This window comes from Oryzias melastigma, linkage group LG13, assembly GCF_002922805.2.
Source record: "Oryzias melastigma strain HK-1 linkage group LG13, ASM292280v2, whole genome shotgun sequence".
NCBI classification, from domain to species: domain Eukaryota; kingdom Metazoa; phylum Chordata; class Actinopteri; order Beloniformes; family Adrianichthyidae; genus Oryzias; species Oryzias melastigma.
The window spans coordinates 5,105,124-5,123,613 of record NC_050524.1 but is presented as its reverse complement, the minus strand read 5'-3'; the positions used below and the strand labels follow the sequence as shown (position 1 = coordinate 5,123,613).

Below are 18,490 nucleotides of genomic sequence, written 5' to 3'. Positions count from 1 at the left end.
ATGGAAAATATTGACAAATGTAGTAATGCAGAGCTTTTTAAGGTCATACCAGGTAGGAAAGGAAAGTAAAATTAAATAAAACAAAATTTAAAGAAAAGCAATTCAAAACGAGTATTGCAGTGACAAGAGTCGGAACTAAACATGGAGAAGCTGCATTCAGCTTCTATGCTCCACAGATCTGGAACAGACTTCCAGAAAACCTTAGATCTGCTGAAACACTCAGTGTATTTAAATCCAGGTTAAAGACTCACCTGTTCTCAGCTGCATTTGATTTTTATGTATTCAAAGTTTACATCTGCACTGTTTATCTATGCTTGTTTTCAATGAAAAATTTTTTTCTTTCTTTTAGTTCTATTTTAACTATCACAACTTTACTATTTCTTTGATTGTTTCTTTTAATGTTTTATGTAAAGCACTTTGAATTGGCTCTGTACATGAGATGTGCTACAAATAAACTTGTTTAAAGGTCAAACTGATAATCCCCCGTATATTTTAGATCAAATCTATTTGAAATTGTATTAACATGTCGTATATTTGTTATTACATTATTATACATTTAATGTTACACAAAGCTTTTATTGTGAAATTTTCCCGGAAGCAGCCCGTTTCTCTCTCCATCACCTTGACGTCATTAGCTCCTTCACTCCCTCCATTCATTTCACCCGAGCAGTCGCATCCGAGCAGGCAGCCCTCCCCTCTTATTTCTCTCCGCCTGGAAAGATGGCTGCTCCGGCGGTGGTGAGGAGCTCCGGCCCGCCGCTCTGCCCGAGCTTCGCGGAGGTCTGCTCGTTCCTGGAGCGGTACGGACCGGCGCTGGATCTCCCCGAGATGACTTTCCCGCAGTTGGAGCGGTATCTGCGTGACACTACGGCAGGTGAGAGATCCGCGGTGATGGTGTTGGACGGTCGAAGAAGTGGTACAAAGCTGCGACACTTGAGACCGGAGGAAACGGGGGGCCACCATCATCGTCGTGATGGTGATCGAAGTGCGGGTCTCTGCCGTGTTTAAACGGGCAGGGCAGCATCTTCTCGGTGCTTTACGCTCCGCAGCCAGCGGTGGCATCTGTTGTGGCCCGCAGCAGAACCGGTCCACACGGTTCGACGAGCAGTTTTAGTCAGAGTTCTTGCTGAAACACTTTTGGCAGGGTCGCTAACACGAAGCTAGCCCACCCCGAATTTCGCACTTCTGGGGGCTGTTGTTTAGGAGTTTAGCCGAGCGGGCGCAGGCGTGAGTACGGAGCCTGACACGGTCCCCTTTGGGGGGCTCGCTTGACTGACAGGCCGTCGATAACGCTGTCACGGCTGGTATCGATCTTTTAAACTTGATGTGGGAGCCATGATGCTCCACCGAGTGACCACACACAGTCAACCGGTTAGCTCCGGAGTGTTGTCAGGTGTAATTTTTCACCGGCCTTGCCTCACAATCCCAAACGGCACCGGTGTCTCTGAGACCACACCGCTGGGATTGCGTTCGCTCAGTGTTCGGCCTGTTTTATGACTGTCAGAACCGACCCGGGAGCGATGTTCGTCCAAAACAATAGATGAGATATTTTTTTCTGGCAGAGTTGCAGGCAAGTTTGCGCATGCGCTTTAGTCTGCTAGCTAGCTAGCTTCAAGGGTTGGTTTTTGAATTCGCTAAAGTACATCCCCGGAGAATGGCAGCTCATTTAAGACTTTAGAATTTTATCACTAACAAAGTTTTGTAGATTATGTTTTAGTCAAACTATGTCCTCGTGTGTCTTCTCTTAAGAAGTTACTTTAGGTGCTGGGCTAGCTCATTTTTAGCCCCCAGAATGAAGTTAACCGTAGCGGCCGATGCGTTCATGGACGGCCTCGCACTTTTACTACTTTAAACAATATTAGTTTAAATGACTTTTATCTAATATTTAAGTTAACATTTGTACTTAGCAAGTGATCTAGGAAAAATAAAAAATAATAATCTTGATAAATGAATTGTTCCTAAATGGCCTCACATTAATATTCTTATTGTAGTACTTTTAAATGTTTTTGTTTTCCGAGCCGAAAAGACTCTCGCTGTTCAAGTTTGTTTAAATGAAAATGTAAACATTTTTTAGTCTAACAGGGGTCTGCAACCTGAGCCACATGGGCATCATCCCCCCACATTGTGGCTCTTTGGTTCAACTGTTTTGATTAATTAAGTTTATCCACTTAAGTTTATATTTTTAACAAGTCTGATCAAAGGTTTGATCTGCAGTCAAGAGATGCTTATTATTAAAAGAAGCTTATATTTACTTTACTGCATATTTTACATATTCAGCAGGATGATTTGATTTTACATGTATTTTATTTTGAAAAGAACTTATAACACAGTTATAATGTAAAACAGTCTCAGAAACAGGAATAAAGAAAGTGCTTTTTAAAGAGGGAATTGGACCAAATAGCTCTTTTAGTGCCAATAATAAAAATATATATAAACAAAAACTTGTTTTTGCCTGCAGTCTGGTTGCCATTTATTTTGCACCAACAAAATATTATCTCTAGCTGTTGTAAGATACAGATCAGATAAGGAATACAGGAAGTATTCAGTCAAAATTAAGATATTTTTAGAAGAACATTGTCCATGGAGAGTACCGTCCACCAATGATCCATAGAAAAGCAGTCAATAGAATGCCTAATAAGAAGAGAGTTAATAATCTAAGATGACCTCTCTCTAGATCCAGATTTGTTTATGCATCAGAAGTTAATCTCCTTTAATTCTGTACATTCTGTTAAATTTACTGACAATTATAAATGGCTTTTACAACTGGGCAAATCAAGAAATAAAGGTGAACATTTGATGTAACTGTGACTTTTTTTGTAGTTTCCAAACCTCTCGTGGATCTCCATGTGAAGCTGCTCAGGAAACTAGGGAAGTCTGTGACCACTGACCGCTGGGAGAAATACCTGGCTAAGGTGAGGAGATTTATGATGCCTTTGATGTGTGAAATCCACAATGTTTTCCATCCAAAAGTGTGTATTTGTTTGGGAAAAAGATGCAGATTCAGAGTTTCTGTGTCCTGCAGGTTTGCCAAGAGCTGAACAGCACGTGGGCGTGGGAGCTGGAGCAGAAAGGCTACCAGGACATGTCAATGGAGTGCAAATCGAGCATCCTGAAGGTACGTCTCCACGCGAATGAGTCCGAAACCCGCCGCATTAACGCTGACGGTCCTCCTCTCTACTCTGCAGTATCTCTGCGAGTGTCAGTTCGATGACAACCTGAAGTTCAAGATGATGATCAACGACGAGGATCCAGAGAAGATGCGACTGCAGCCCATCGGTCGGGACCGGCAGGGTTTGTTGTACTGGATGCAGCTGGATCAGGAGCAGAACATCCGGCTGTACACGGAGGAGCAGGACGACCTGGATGGGTCCACCTGGAGGTGCATCGTCAGGTAGCACCCTTCTCTTAGTCTGGTCAGTGACAGGCAGCACTAGTGCCTCAGCCAGATTCAGCAACATTTGTAAAAACATTTGTGACCGTTTTTTTCTCTGATTTTTAGATTTTGATTACACAGCAGGCTGATTGTAAAACTGTCTTCTCAGGAATCGCAACGACCTCGCCGAGGCCCTGGAGCTGCTGAAGACTCAGGTTGAACCAAACCAGAACCAGGAGCAGAACCTGACTGAATCCAGGAGCACCAGCCCGGCAGAGAGAGGTACCAGGACGCCTTTCTGTCAAGGATGGAGGTCTTAAACCAACGTGAGCGTCAGGCCTAAAAGTTTTCTGTGTTTCTGATTTACTTGGCAGGTGATGAAGCCAATGAAATAAACAACGCCAAATCCACCAGAACTACAGAGAAAACTGACCACATAAAAACGGACCCTGAAATAGAAAAGAAACCTATGAAACAAGGTATTGTGCTTTTCCTGTGTAGTGAAAGGAAAGATCAGTTAAACTCAAACTGATGTCATCATCTAAGAAGTAGAGTTTTTAGATCTTCACTTTGTGATTTTTGTTGTCACTATAGACTGTCCCCTAACAAAGACTCATCCCAACACAGACTGTCCCCCACTAATTGTGTCCACAGCAGTGTCCTCCACGGACTGTAGGTAGCAGAATGTTCCTGCTGTCTCCCCTGAAGACAGTCCCAACTCAAACTGTCCCCATTGGATCTGTCCGCAGAGAGCTGTGTGCCTCGCAGACTGTCCCCAACGCAGACTCTCCTCAACGCAGACAGCCCCAGCGCAGACAGTCCCCAATGCAGACTGTCCCCAGCGCAGACTGTCCCCAATGCAGACTGTCCCCAGAGCAGACTGTCCCCAGCGCAGACAGTGCCCAATGCAGACTGTCCCCAGCGCAGACTCTCCTCAACGCAGACAGCCCCAGCGCAGACAGTCCCCAATGCAGACTGTCCCCAATGCAGACTGTCCCCAGCGCAGACAGTGCCCAAGCAGACTGTCCCCAGCGCAGACTGTCCCCAATGCAGACTGTCCCCAGCGCAGACTGTACCCAATGCAGACTGTCCCCAGCGCAGACTGTCCCCACATAGACTGTTCCCAAACACAGACCATCCCCAGCGCAGACAGTTCCCAGCACAGACCGTCCCCAGCGCAGACCGTCCCCAACGCAGACCGTCCCCAACGCAGACCGTCCCCAGCGCAGACCGTCCCCAGCGCAGACCGTCCCCAGCGCAGACCGTCCCCAGCGCAGACTGTCCCCAGTGCAGACTGTTCCCAACGCAGACAGTTCCCAATGCAGACTGTCCCCAGCGCAGACTGTCCCCAACGCAGACTGTCCCCAACGCAGACAGTTCCCAGCGCAGACTGTCCCCAGCTCAGACTGTCCCCAGCGCAGACTGTCCCCAACGCAGACTGTCCCCCACTAATTGTGTCCCAGCTATTTTTTTCCACTTTGTCTCTAACACAGACCCCCGCTGACTGTATCCCCCAATAACTGTGCCCCCTCACAGATCGTGCCCCTTCCCTAATTGTGTGCCTCCTAACACAAACTTTCCCATCAAAGTTTGTCCTCCACAAACTGTCCCCCTACTGATAATATAAAAGTAAACTAAGAAAAATTTACACAAAGTGAGAAAAATAAAGTACATAAAACGCATAAAAAGAAAAAACCAAACCAAATGTGGCCACAGCTGTAACACCATTCCCCCACATAGACTGTGTCCCCTACGCAGACCTCCCCCACAATCTTTCTCAGTCTGTGTTTGAATGTGACGGCTTGTTTTTCAGAGATGAAGCAGGAGCCGATGATCAAGCAGGAAAACACTGAAAACGAGGTGAAGGAAGAGAAGACGGACAACAAGACGTCCGTCTTCGATAACCGCGTCAGCACAATCACCGCCATCAAACCAGAACCAAGAGACGTCGCCAAAAACGCAGTCTCTGTCGTCACGGCCTCCTGCGTGTCTTCGACTAAACCGAACGTGAATGAGGAGGCGGAGCGTGCCGCCGTCAGGAGCAACCAGCAGGCCAAAATCCCGCTGAAGAAGCGGAATCTTAAACTAGCAGACAGCTTCCACACCAACCACCTTAACAGCAACAGCAGCAGCATCATCGTCTGTAATCCTTCCGTCATCCAGAGTAAAGACGCTCATGGAAGAGAGGGGAACTTCCTGAACTCTGCAGCTCCTGCATGTGGGCCGGCCGCTCCTCAACATCAGCTCCTCAATTCTGCAGGTCCAGAGCTGACCAATGGGAGAGCATCTCTATTCCAGCCCTACAAAGAAGGGCAGAATGGCGTCATTGGGGTCATCGGTCACGTTGGGGTCATCCGCAGCCCATCTGAGCTTCATAGAACCTCCGGTTCTGAGAGGCAGGAGCAAAACGGGCCAAGCTTAGAACCCGGCAGGGCTGTGAGGGAAGACAAGGAAGTGAGTCGGCAGTCGGTGCTGGTGAGGAAGGAGCCGGCGTCCAGCAGCTTTCCTCTTCACGAAGCGAGCGAGTCTCAGACGTGCAAAGCGCCACCGCCTTTAAAAGCCGACAAACTTCCTGAAGAAACAGAGAAAAAAGTAGATTCTGCTGGTGCCTCTTCAGTCTGTCAGGCCACGGGGGAAACCCAAAAGCAGGAGGAGGAGGAGCGGAGTCAAGAAGCGACAGAACAAACAACAGAGGAGGAGTCTGAAAAGGCCAAGAATGCCGGACGCATCAGCCGTCAGCAGAAGGATCTGGAAGAGACGAGAAAAGACGGTCTGGAAAGAGACTTAAAAACTGAGGAGCCAGAAAAGGCCTCCAGCAATTTAAGTAGCATTTGCACAGAATCCAGGAGATGTGCGTCACCTAAAAAGACAGAAAAACACAGTAAAAAAGAGGAAGAAAAAGGTTTGAACGGCGGGATTCCAGGCCAGGCGAAGGGGAAGAGAAGCGCTGGATCTGGATCAGAGCAGGAGCGCGGCGGGCCTTTGGAGGAGGCGTCCTCTGAGCTCCAGAAAGAAGGGATCCGGTTGAAGATCAAAATTCCTCCACACCGCAGAAACAAGCTGAGGGGGAAGCGAGGAAAAGGGCAGGAAAAAGACGTGCAGAAGGAGCAGGAAGAGGGGCGGCTGCTGAGGAGGTCTGCCAGGATATGCAGGTATGGGAATCGGCTTCATTTGAATCATGTCTGCATGGAGGTTCATTAATTCATCCCATGTACACCTTTTTTTTTTCTTGAAGATCGTCTTCTTTACCAACCTGTAGGCCGAGCTCAAAGGTGACCGAGATCCAGAGGAAGAAACCTCCGAGAAAACAGCCGCTACCCGCCAGAGCCAGGGATGAAGAGGAGGCAGAAGAGGAGGAGGAAGAGGAGCAGATCTCAGCTTCAAAGGAAAACAGAAAACTCGTTGGGGAAGTTAGAAAACTCAGGGTAACAAGTCTTTAAATCTTTAAATGTTAAATTAACTCAATTTTGATCATTTTGATACTAATTTTGTTATTTTTTAAGGGAAAACGGAGACACAGACGACCCCGATGGTCAAACGTTCGAACGAAAAGGCGCAAACCAAACGAAGAAGAAGAAGGCAGGGGGCAGAAAGAAGACGGTGAAGAACGGAGCGACTCCGAGGAGGAATCCTGCAAATCCACGGAGATTCCCAGCGAGGACTGCTGCTCCCACTGCGGGCTGCCCAATCATCCCGAGCTGGTGAGCCGTCACAGTGCTGTGCTGCACGAGAATGGAGACAAAACAGACTCACCCTGATCTGTCTGTGTAGTTGTTGATTTGTAACTCATACATACATTTTGGGAATAGTACAAAAAATGAAAAAAAAATCCAAAAAATTCAACATAGACTTTTTCATATGAATTAGTGGGCATATCTGTTTAAGAAAGTGAGAAAATATCAAGATTTCAACAGATTTTATTCACAAGCGGCTGATAAGAAAACTCTCATGACCCAGCAGCATTTAAACGCATCACAAATCTTGAAGATGTGAAAAGAGTCTCACATCAGATTTGTGCATAAATGCAGTTTTAGCACACTTTTTAAAGATTTGTGTGTGCAGTTAGTTTCAAATTGTTGTAATTTTAAGTTCTGCATGTGTAAAATGTATTTTTTTGAATTTCATATTCTTAATAATTATGTACAAAAGTTCGCTGAAGTTAGCAAAAATATTCAGACTGTCGGGCTCAATAACACTTTTATAGACATTTCAAACTGACAGCAAGTGTCTCAACTGCATTTAATAAAAAATAAATATTTAAAATTATTTTTAATGACAATTATACATAGAGACAGCTGCCAAGGGACCGTCTGCAAAGTTCAACCTCTGGGATCCAAAAGAAATGTCTCAAAACCAGCCAAAACTAATAAATGTTTTCATTGATATGAGCTAGTCATGAACACTCATCATCATATTTATGCTACGAGTATAAGAGAACGTCATTTTTAGCTTTAAGAATTTTTAATGGACATTTGAATCACATAAGACAAAAAACATTACATTTTCTATTTTTTACTAGTTAATAGTTTTTTTTTTATAGTTTCTCTATTTTTCTGTTAAAGCTTCACAGAAGTGCCTTATTTAAGTGCTATCAAGTAAAAATAGAAGAAAATCCAGATCTGTTTATTAAATTTGTTCATTTTTTAATAGTTACAAAAGCATCAGATCAGCAGATTCTCAAAATCAAATGATTTGGAATTCTGATTGGAACCGCCCTTGTTTAAAAGCGGAAAATCCTACAGAAGTTGGTCTGGAGGGGAACCAGCAACCTCCAGGCTCTGAGTGTCAGCCGATCCGTTGTGTTAAAATCCTGTTTCAAATATAAATCCGGCTGCAGAACCCAATGCGGCCTCCTCCATGTGATAATGGGGGGTTGCTTTTATCCTGCTCCTCTTCCCTGACATCCTTCCACTCGTCTGGGTTTATGGTCTTATTCGGGGCGTTAGATGAGCTTGGGAAAGCTGACTCAGCAGCAGAAATCTCCTCAAAAGCACAACATCCACGTTTTAAAATTGTTAACAAAAGCAAGTTCTGGAGAACTTTCAGTGAGTTAGTGACGGGCAGAAACTCTGCATGTTACCTTCAGTCTCAACCCAAAGCATTTAGATCTGCTCTGGAAGGTGTGGGCGTTGTGTGAAGGTGAAAACGATGACACCTAATCATCAGGAGTCTGTGTCAAATAATCAGAATTTTATAAATGTTTTTGTTTGAATTTCGAGAATTTAAAAAAAAAAGAAAAAGGAAACCTGATGAGAGCTGTACAGTAGCGCAGTGGTCATCACTCTAGCCTCACAGCGAGAAGGTTCGAATCCCGGCTGGGTTCTTTGTGGAGTTTACATGTTCTCCATCGTACATGCAAGTCCAAAAACACGCTTCAAAGGTTAATTGTAGCGCTGGGAATCGATTAAAAAACACGAATTAATCACAAATCTGGAAAAATTAATCGCTTTTTTTTTTTTAGTTACAGTATTTGCCAGCCTCTTATTATCTGCAAATAATCATGAAATGAAATCACACGCAAAATTGTACATTTAGAAACTTTATTTTTATCCTTAGGAACTTAGGATCTAAAACTCAGTTTTTGTCTACTTTTGAATTTTTTGTATTTAACATTTTTATTTATTATCTTTTTAATCAGCAGAACCTCTCCTATGTGACACTACCTTTATTTTGTCATTTTTTCATGTTATATTCACACAGTAGACATAAAAAAATGCCAAAACAGAAAATTCCATCTGGAAAATGGGATTTATTTTGCTGTGGAAACCTCAAAAATGTTTAACAAACTGTTTTTACAACATAGAATAAAAGTTTTATTTGTAATTTTAGAAAAACGATAAGAATAGCATTTTTTACCAAACTAATCAACATGTTTTTGAATGAAAATACAAAAAAATCCAGGCCAAAGTCACACCAGACAGCCCCAAAAAATAAGAATTTCTCACTGCTTTCTATTAATCAGTGTCTCTTAAGCGTATCTTAAGACACAAATAAAGAAAATGAAGCCTAAAATTGAGTATTTCTTCATTCAAATTGTTGTGAATCAGGAGTAGAGGAAAAATGCTGTTGGAAAAAGACCCTATTTGTGAGGAGAAAATATGCTCCCAGCTAGGCGAGGGAAAGAGGAGGCGGGGTTGCCAACGGTCCAGCAGCAAAACTTAGAGGTCATTTTCTGAGTTAAAATAGATGACTGGAGTGGGTCTTTAAGGATTCTGGAGTGTTCAGACATTTTCAGTGGTTGATGGGAATCACAGCATCGTTCAAAGAAGAGATCTTAAAAGTAGAGAAAAGTCCTGAAAGAATCGTTTTTGTTTAGTTTCAAGTTGTTTTTCATGTTTCTTGAGATTTTCTCTGGTGAATACAGTCACATCTGATCTAGGATGATCTCCACATGTTTGTTTTTCAGATCCTGCTGTGCGACTCCTGCGACAGTGGATACCACACGGCCTGCCTGCGGCCGCCGGTCATGCTGATCCCAGACGGGGAGTGGTTCTGCCCACCCTGCCAACACGTAAGCTGGTTTGAGGGCTAAACTGAATAGTTTATTTGGAGAGAAAAGCGTCTTAAAGCCTGCCACACAAGTTTATGTTCTTTGATTTACTGTAATTTTTTAATAATTAACCTGATCAACATCATTCCAGTAGATTTTGAAGGAGAAAAGCGGCTCTCACCGCTTTTCTCCTTCAAAATCTACTGGAATGACGTTGATCGTGTTAACGGTTGAAAAGTTAAAATATGTTAAAAATGTAGTGATTCCTCAGGTGTTAAAGGGTTTTAAAAAAGGACGTTTTGTTTCCCGTCTTTGCAGAAGCTGCTGTGTGAGAAACTGGAGGAGCAGCTGCAGAACCTGGACAGCGCTCTGAAGAAACGGGAGCGAGCCGAGCGGAGGTAAACACTCGTAAATGATAAGTGCTGGCGTCTGGGTAAACTCTGGAGAAAATGACGAGTGCCTCCGTCTGTGCAGGAGGGAGCGGCTCGTCTACGTGGGGATCAGCGTGGAGAACATCATTCCTGTGAGAACTTCTGAGCTTTTATTTACCATCATTAAAAACCATGATAGATGTGATCATTATCGATAAAAATGGAATAAAACATGTCTTTGCTTCTCAGGAGGAAGACAAGGAGGAAGAAGAGAAGACTACCAAAAAGAAGGATTGCAAAAGGAGCAAAAATCTGGGGAGGAGATCAACCAGAACCAGGAAGCACATCAGCTACAGGTGGGTGTGATGGATAATTGATTTCAATATTTTTCCATGCAGTTAAAGGGCCTAAATTCTCCACAGTGGCTCTCTGGCTAAAAAAAATAATAATAATTGTAATTTTTAAAAATAGCGGTTACTAAGTTTCTGGCTAAGGTGAACCTAGAAGACACTTTTAGGCCTTGTTTGCTTTGCGATTCCTCCAGATTATCCAGATTACAAATACTAGGCAAAACTTTGGGGAAAAGTGATCTTTTTTAATTGCTGAGTTTATTTTATGACTATAAAGTACATTTTATCTTATGCTGCATAGCAATGGTTAGTAGCTATTTGGAAGGGAATGGTTAATATATGTAGATTGTGTATTCTTCATACTTTTTCTAGTGGATCATCAACTAATCCTGTTTCATGTTTATGCTCCAGCAGTAGTAAGTAGTAAAAAGGATGACGGCTCATCAAAGTTAACCTAAAGTATAACAAGAGAAAATGTTATTTTTGTCTCGTCTTGTTTATGAATACTATTTGCTTCACTTGAATGTTCCTGTTTGGGATAGGAAGTCTTTTATTTTGAAAGAAAGTCATATGACTTTCTTTCAAAAAAATCCCCAAAAAACAGCTTTACAGTTTGAGAAAATTCACACTTTTCTTAATACTTATGTATTTATTCGTGCCCAAAAATAAATATAATTCTTATTTATTATAAAAAAAACGACACTGTAAAGATGCAAAGTAGTGTAAACTTTCCTTAAAGAGTAAAAAAAAAAAGGCTCTGCGGCTGCTATTCGGTTTGGATCAGTAGCAAAGAGGCCCAAATGACTCTTACCGGCAAACTATGCCATTCTAAGCCTTTCAGATGAAACTATATACATATATGATCATATTATCTTTGGTACACTAAAGAACACATCATATATGAAATGTATTTTTTTTTGTGTACTCTTTTTATACCTTGAAGTGAGACGCCTCAATCTCTGAGGCTCCGCCTTTCGCTCATGTGGGTCCCTCCCATTTCATGACGTCATCCTAGATCCGGCCCCGCCAGCGTGTCTGCGTTTCTCCCACGAAAACAAAACGGCATTCCAACTCTGGAAAGATGGTTGTGCATATACACTGAAAGCGTTTTGCTGATCACCGTTAGCTCTGTGGAGAAAGTGTGTGTTTGTGTTAGCCTAGGGTGGTGCTGGCAGTGCAGACTCTTCCTGGAAGGGGCTGTTCCTCACTTTGTGATGTCACAATGTGAGGGCCCACTGGTTTTCGTGGGTTGGGAGGCGCTGGTGCTCAGAGCGCAGGTTTTTAGAGGAATACTCAGATCAAAAATACTGCTTTGAATTTGTTTCTCGTGAGGAATGGAGATTATAATACACTTCAAAGCTAAATAAAAGTTTATTTCTCAAAATATAGGTCTTTTAAAGGAATGAAAACCTCAAACATTTCAGTTTGTTTGGGGTTTAGTTTTTGAATTTGAAAAAAAAAACTACTATATAGATTTGACAGTAAAACAGTAGTTTCTTTTATTTCACATAAAACCTGCAGAATTTAAAGACCCACTCAAATTAAAAATCATGTTTATTTGGAGTTTTTAACATGTTCTTGTGGCATTTTTTTGATGATGGTGATGTATCTAAAGAAAATTTAGCTCTAAATTGCATTTCTAAGTATTTCTTCATTCAAATCATCGTAAATCAGGAGCAGATGAGAAAATCCAGTTTATAATACATCGTATTTATGACGTAGAAAATACGCCGTGGGGGCCACAAGCTCCCTGCTCCGCTCTGATGAATCCACTTACAGACGAACAGATCCAAACAGAGAGCTCTCAGCAACAATCCTGCCCACAACTCAAGAGAATAATTTCTAATGAACTCCTGCCACTCTGCAGAAACTATGTCCTAAAAAAAGATGCATAACTAAAAGAACTCTGGGGATATTTGAAGATTAAAAGATGATCGGAGAGGGGCTTTAAAAAAAATTAAATCCCCTCTGGGTCGGTGCTTCTATGAATCGACTCGCTTTCATACTTTTTCCATCCATCATGAACTTCCTGATGCGTTTCAGGCATTTGTGAAGTCGTTTCCTATAAAATCAGCCGCTCTGTTTTCAGGTTTGATGATTTCGACGACGCCATCGATGAGGCCATCGAGGAGGACTTTGGGGATCTCTGTGGAGGTGAGTGGTTAACTCCTTTAATACCAGAGAGGTCGCCGGTGACACCGAAATAACAAACGCACAGGAACACCACGACCATTTACGTGATCCACGTGAATCAGCTGATTCTGATGAGGAGAATAGCTTTTTTTTAAAATAACGACTTAAAGGCGGTTTTCTCCGTGACAGAATCACTGGTATTATGTTGTGAACATGGTTCAAAGGTTATGGTAGTGAATAGCAAAAGAATGTTACAAATTTTTTTTTCCCCACCAAACTGATAAAATGTTTATAGTTGAAGCACCATGAAGGCATCCATGTTTTCTCGTTGAGTTTGAGCGTTCTCCGTTGACGCAGGAGCAGGTAAAGACATCACCTCCATCCTGTCTGAGGATGTGGAGCGGCCGATCCGGAGCCAGACCCGAGCCGCCAGGAGCAGGAGGAGGAGGAGGCTGAACGACCTGGAGAGCGACAGCACGGCAGCAGAGAGCGAAGACGAGTTCATGCTGAGCAACAGGTCTGCCTCAAAGACTCCTCCCTCCTCCTTTAGCTCCCCGCCGTCACCTCATTCCCTCTGTTCCTCCTGCAGCTCGGAGGAGGAGGAGTGTGGCGCATCGGGGCCCGATGACGACGAGGAGGAGGACGAAGAGGACATGGGCAGCGATGGAGGGAGCTGGGACAAAGGGACCAAACCCAGGAAAGCTCTGAAGGGAGTGCCCCGGCAGAAACCGGGGAGGGGCCGGCGCCGGGGCAGGAAGCGGCAGTGGAGACGCTCCGAGGAAGAAAGCGAGGAAGACATAGGTGAGAGCAACACCCTTGCAGGTCAGAAATGAAGCTGCAGAAAGGTGAACGTCTGCTGACACTTTCCCGACAGACTCGGATCAGTACAGCGACATGAGCGACAGCGACCAGAAAAGGCGGGGCCTGAGGCGGGGCCAGCACCAGCAGGTCAACTACAGAGAGACCTCGGAGTCCTCCGACAGCTCCAGGGCCTCCGCGGAAGAGAAGAAGAGCAAAGCTCGAACACGCAAGGAGGCGCTCTCCAGCGACTACAGCGACTGTGAGCGGCCAAACGACAGACAGCTGAGGCCGAGACGAGCGGCGTCCTCTGACTCACCTGTCATCTCTCTGTCCTGCAGCGTTCCCGTCTTCCAGAGAATCAGAGGAGGAGGATTACGAGGAAGAGGACGAGGACAGGAGGCCGATCGGGAGGAGAAGAGAGAAGGAGGAGTTCAGGAAAAGCAGGACGATAGAAAAGAGGAGACGATACAAACACCACGAAGAGAGAGGGCAGCGACTCCGGAGGAGACATTTAGAAAAGGAGCCCGTCAAAGACCGGAGGAGGCGGCTGACGAAGGACGAGGAAGAAGAGGATCTGGAGAAGATGGGCCGGGGGAAGAGGAGGGAGATTCTATCCCAGCAGCGGCGCAGACGACTCGCCCAGATGCTGAAGAAACGGCGGCCTTCGACGGACGAGGAGGAGGAGTCGTCGGAGGAGGAATCGGAGTCTTCGTCAGAAGAGGATCGGCCCATCCGAAAAAGACTCAACCGCATCGACTCCGACGACGAAGAGGACGAGGAGGAGGAGGAGGATGTGAGGCGGAAGACCAAAAAGCCTTCGGGGGGGGAGAGAACGTCGGACGACAAAAACGACAGCGACTCTCAGGAAAGGGGGAGGGGCCAGAGCCCGTCTGCAAACGAACATCAGACCTCCAGAGGCCTGCAGAAGCCTGGGAGCGGCAGCAGTTCCACACCCAGAGACGGTTCAGCCTCAGACAGGCAGAGCAGGCACAACGGCCCCTGGCATCCGGAGGAGGAGGAGGAGGAGGAGGAGGAAGGTCAGACGGACTCCATAAACTCTGTGCAGAACAGCCCGCCGTCATGATGGCGGTGTGTGTGAACGGCCCCCGCTTTCTTCTTCCTCCGCCGTCGAAGGTGGAGCCTCTTCTCCGTCTTTCCTTCATCACTGTTGCATTGTGGTAGATTGCCGTTCTTCCTTCCAGAACCTCACAGCTGCAGAATATCCCCCCCAACACCCAGCCATCTGGACCAAACGACCAGTTCACACCTCCTTCAGTAGATTCGGTTTAAACCCCACCGATGCCGACCGTTTGTGTTCGACTCATCCTAAAGCACTTCATCGTTCTTATAGCACTTACTAACTTCCTGAGGGGGGGTCCGAAATCGAACACTTTGACTCACGTCGGCCCAGAAGGGTCAAACGTGTCAAACTTTTTTTTTTTTTTTTTTAAATCCACAGAAAACTACAGTTCCCCTTCACAATAAAAGCCCCTGTAAATAAAAAACAGGAAGTAGTATTCGGTGTACACCCGGCTCTCCTCATCCAAACCACATTTTTTTTATTTAATTTTATTTTTTTATCCAAAGTGTTCGCTTTCAGACGCCCCTCGAGGGTTTCCTGAACCTTCATACGGAGGAGGGTTTGACTTGCTGTACATATGTTGCCTGTGCGCTGTTTCTTGTAAGATAATAGATGTTCTGTTCTTAGTCTTGTAAAATATAGTGGTATATTTTCTACATGAAGGTGAAGAGCAAAAGATGCTGCTGAGTGACGCCGAGGTCGGTTGACTGAAATCCTGCTGTGGAAAAAAAACAAAAACAAAAAAAACGGACGACCTGCCAGGTTTTTTAACACTTCGAGTCCCGTGGGAACAAAAGATTTACTTGATTTCATTTTTGTTGTAAGGCTCAGGGGAGGCAAACGTTCACCAATCAAATACGTGTTATGTTGTTCTGGATAACCATCACTGTCAGGACATCTGAAACTTAAAGACCCACTCCGATGAAAATGGTGTTTCTGTCATGTTGTTGTGGCATTTTTATGATGATGGAGGTTATATATAAAGACAATTATTCTTAAAATGCATTTCTGAGTATTTATTCATTCAAATCTGACTATGAAATGGCTTATTTGTGATGTAGAAAATACATTGGGCCACAGCGCTGCTCTGGAAGAGGAAGAGGGGCGGGGTTGCTTCCAGTCGTCCCACCTACAACTCAGAAGTGAATTTCTAATAAACTCCTGCCGCTCTACAGAAACTATGTCCTAGAAAACGACACATTTGTTTTTCATTTTGGCTAAAATGGACATAATTAAAAGACCACTGGGAACGCTTTCATTAAAGTTGATCGGAGTGGGTCTTTAACGTTACTTCGAGTCTAAACACTGCTCACGTTTTTAAAGTCTGCTGGTGATGCGAAGAAACTCTGCTTCAAACTGGACATGGCGCCCCACTCGAACATCACGAAAGTTCTCCTTTGCCTTTTAGACTGGAGTTCAAGCTGAAGCGACAAAACTTTAATTTGTCTTTTTTTCTCTCCCTGTAATAAATCACTGAATTAATTCAGTACGTGCACACGTCCCTCCATTTCAGCTTCAACTTAATAGCTCCAAACTATATACACGACATATTCATTTACATTAATGTGTGTAAATCATTGACTGTATATGAGAACTGGACTGAGTGTGACGTCACCCGTAGAAAATGATTTACTTCCGACTCCAACCAAATGAAGTCAGTTCAGTCGCCATGTTGGAACCAGACGTCATCAGTGAGCAGTGATTTGTCCGAGTCGACGTTTCTATGGCAACCACTCTCACCTATCAGGAGTGAGCTTGTTGGAAGTTCTCTACCACTTGAATGCGAGCAACACAGAATTTGTCAAACATCTGAAATGTTGGAGGTGGGAGCCAGTAGGCTCCGCCTACTTTTAATTGAGGCATCTGATTGGCCAATTTATAACTTAAAACTACAGAAAAAAAAATAACAAAGATTATCAATAAAGAATGGTCATTCCGACAAATAGAACAACTGACTTATTTCTCTATACAAGTTGATGGGATTCTGGCTTCTTGGAGCCAGCAGCTACTTCCTGTTTGAAACACCAGGTGGGAGGAGTTACTCAGTCCAGTTCTCATATACAGATAATGGTGTAAATAATTAGATAATTGGAAATTTAAGGTGATTAAACAAGTTTTGTGTTTGGAAAGAACCTAAACACACGTAGAAGAAAAAACTAACAGATTAGAGATTTTATTCTTCCTGTTTTCTAAGCCTGTAGTTTTCAAACTGTCACTGTGAACCGTTTCAGGTTTGGTCATTCGAAAAAAAGTTGCTCAAATATTTATCATCAATTTAGAAAATAAAAAAAAAGTGAAAAATCTGTAAAGAATAACTGTTTTTATCCCAACATTGGCAAATCAAACTCAACAGAAGCCAGCATCTTCCTTTAGATGATGTGTTTTTATGTCTTTCAGGGTAAATTTGTATTTTTATAAAGACAAAGATAAATGTTTCTCAGAGAATCTGAAATCTTAAGACAAACTGAGGAAGCACCTTAATGGACATTAAAAAAAAATTATTGTAAAATTGTTGAAACGATGCTAAACATTTAAAAGGTCAAAAGTTGCAGCGATTTTAAAACTTTGTATATAAGACAATATTTTAAACCAAAAGTCCTTAAATGAACTTATAGAACCCCTTGATTGGCAGGCGAAGGTGAGATTTAGGTTTAGATTTTGTCACAAATTTTCAGCCAAAAAGTGTAAAAAATAAAAAGCACTGCATGATATTTTCTGTCGCCCCCTTTTTTTTTTTTTAAGTCAAATGTACTTTCAGATACTTTCTAGCGACGCTGCTGCAGAACGTGCTGCAGAATCCAGAAATTATCCCCTGTGTAGTCTTCTAATCTGTGCCGGTTAAAAAGCTCCACAGACTCGGACAGATTCAGGTGTGTTTCTGCCCGCAGAGGCATCATTCCAGTCTGCTCTGTTTTCACTGCTGCGGAGGAGGAGGAGGAATCCGTCGGTTTGAGAAAAACGAGCGTGTGAACTGCTGGATGCAGCGCAGTTTCTCTGTTGTACTGTTACTGTAGTTCTGCTGTAACAAATGATTTTTAAGTTATTAAAACCAACATCCAAACATCTCCTCCAAGCTCCACCCATCTGCCCTGTTCTTATTTCTGAAGTGGAAAGTACGTGAAAACAAACAGGAACTTCACAACAAGCTGGAGTTTTACTAAAGTTGATCAAACGGCACATTTTTAAAGACCCACTCCCACGAAAACGGTGTTTTTAAAGTCTTCTTGTGGGATTTTTCGGATGATTAAGGATATATATAAAGACAAGTATTCTTGAATTGCATTTTAAAGCATTTCTTTATGGAGCAGATGAAAAAATTCTGTTTAAAACGATCGTATTTGGGGGCGGGTTGCTCCACACCCATAATTCAGAGGCAAATTTCTAAAAAAAACTCCTGCCTGCCGCTCTGCAGAAATTTGGTCATTGAAAATGGCAGGTTTTTGATATTGGCCAAAAATGCGATCATCAATATTGAACACTTTGAAAATAGATCAAAAGATGATCAATGGGACTTCAAGTAAAACAATTTTAGACCTGAATGGAGGAACACTTGACTTACTTTTTAAATATAATGTTATGTAACGAATCTACAAAATCTATGGGCTTAAATGATTCGTTTAAACCTTAAAATTAATTGGATGCTGTGAAATATGGCAAAAAAAAAATCTAAAGTTTCAACAACAAAATAATCCATGAGGAGTTTTTTTGTTTAAAGTAATAATGAAAGTTTCAGTGACGTTTAGGTCCTTATTTTACAAATTAAAACAGTTTATATGACATAAAAAAGGCAGTAAAAAAGAATGTTTTAGTTTAAATGTTTCGTCATGTAAATTAATTTTTTGGTTCATGTCATCTGATTCAAAGTACAATAAAATCATCATTTTTTGAATA

The 18,490-nt window shown here is 43.2% G+C and overlaps 1 protein-coding gene across 3 annotated transcripts; it reads left to right on the top strand.

The window, feature by feature from the left end:
* Positions 1-563: 563 nt before the first annotated feature.
* On the top strand, positions 564-17,670 carry rsf1a (remodeling and spacing factor 1a). Of its 3 annotated transcripts, none has more exons than XM_024277986.2 (18): positions 564-874; positions 2,821-2,912; positions 3,023-3,115; positions 3,186-3,391; positions 3,543-3,655; positions 3,748-3,852; positions 5,187-6,525; positions 6,633-6,798; positions 6,877-7,074; positions 9,780-9,884; positions 10,182-10,261; positions 10,338-10,386; positions 10,484-10,590; positions 12,674-12,738; positions 13,075-13,234; positions 13,307-13,518; positions 13,592-13,777; positions 13,857-17,670. In XM_024277986.2, the coding sequence occupies exons 1-18, from the start codon at positions 721-723 to the stop codon at positions 14,600-14,602; spliced, it is 4,176 nt and encodes a 1,391-aa protein (XP_024133754.1). In that variant the 5' UTR covers positions 564-720; the 3' UTR covers positions 14,603-17,670. The 3 variants fall into 3 exon arrangements, with proteins under 3 accessions (XP_024133754.1, XP_024133753.1, XP_024133755.1); XM_024277985.2 differs by having other exon boundaries at positions 565-874; positions 6,609-6,798; XM_024277987.2 differs by lacking the exons at positions 564-874; positions 2,821-2,912; positions 3,023-3,115 and having other exon boundaries at positions 3,222-3,413; positions 6,609-6,798.
* The last annotated feature ends 820 nt before the right edge of the window (positions 17,671-18,490 follow it).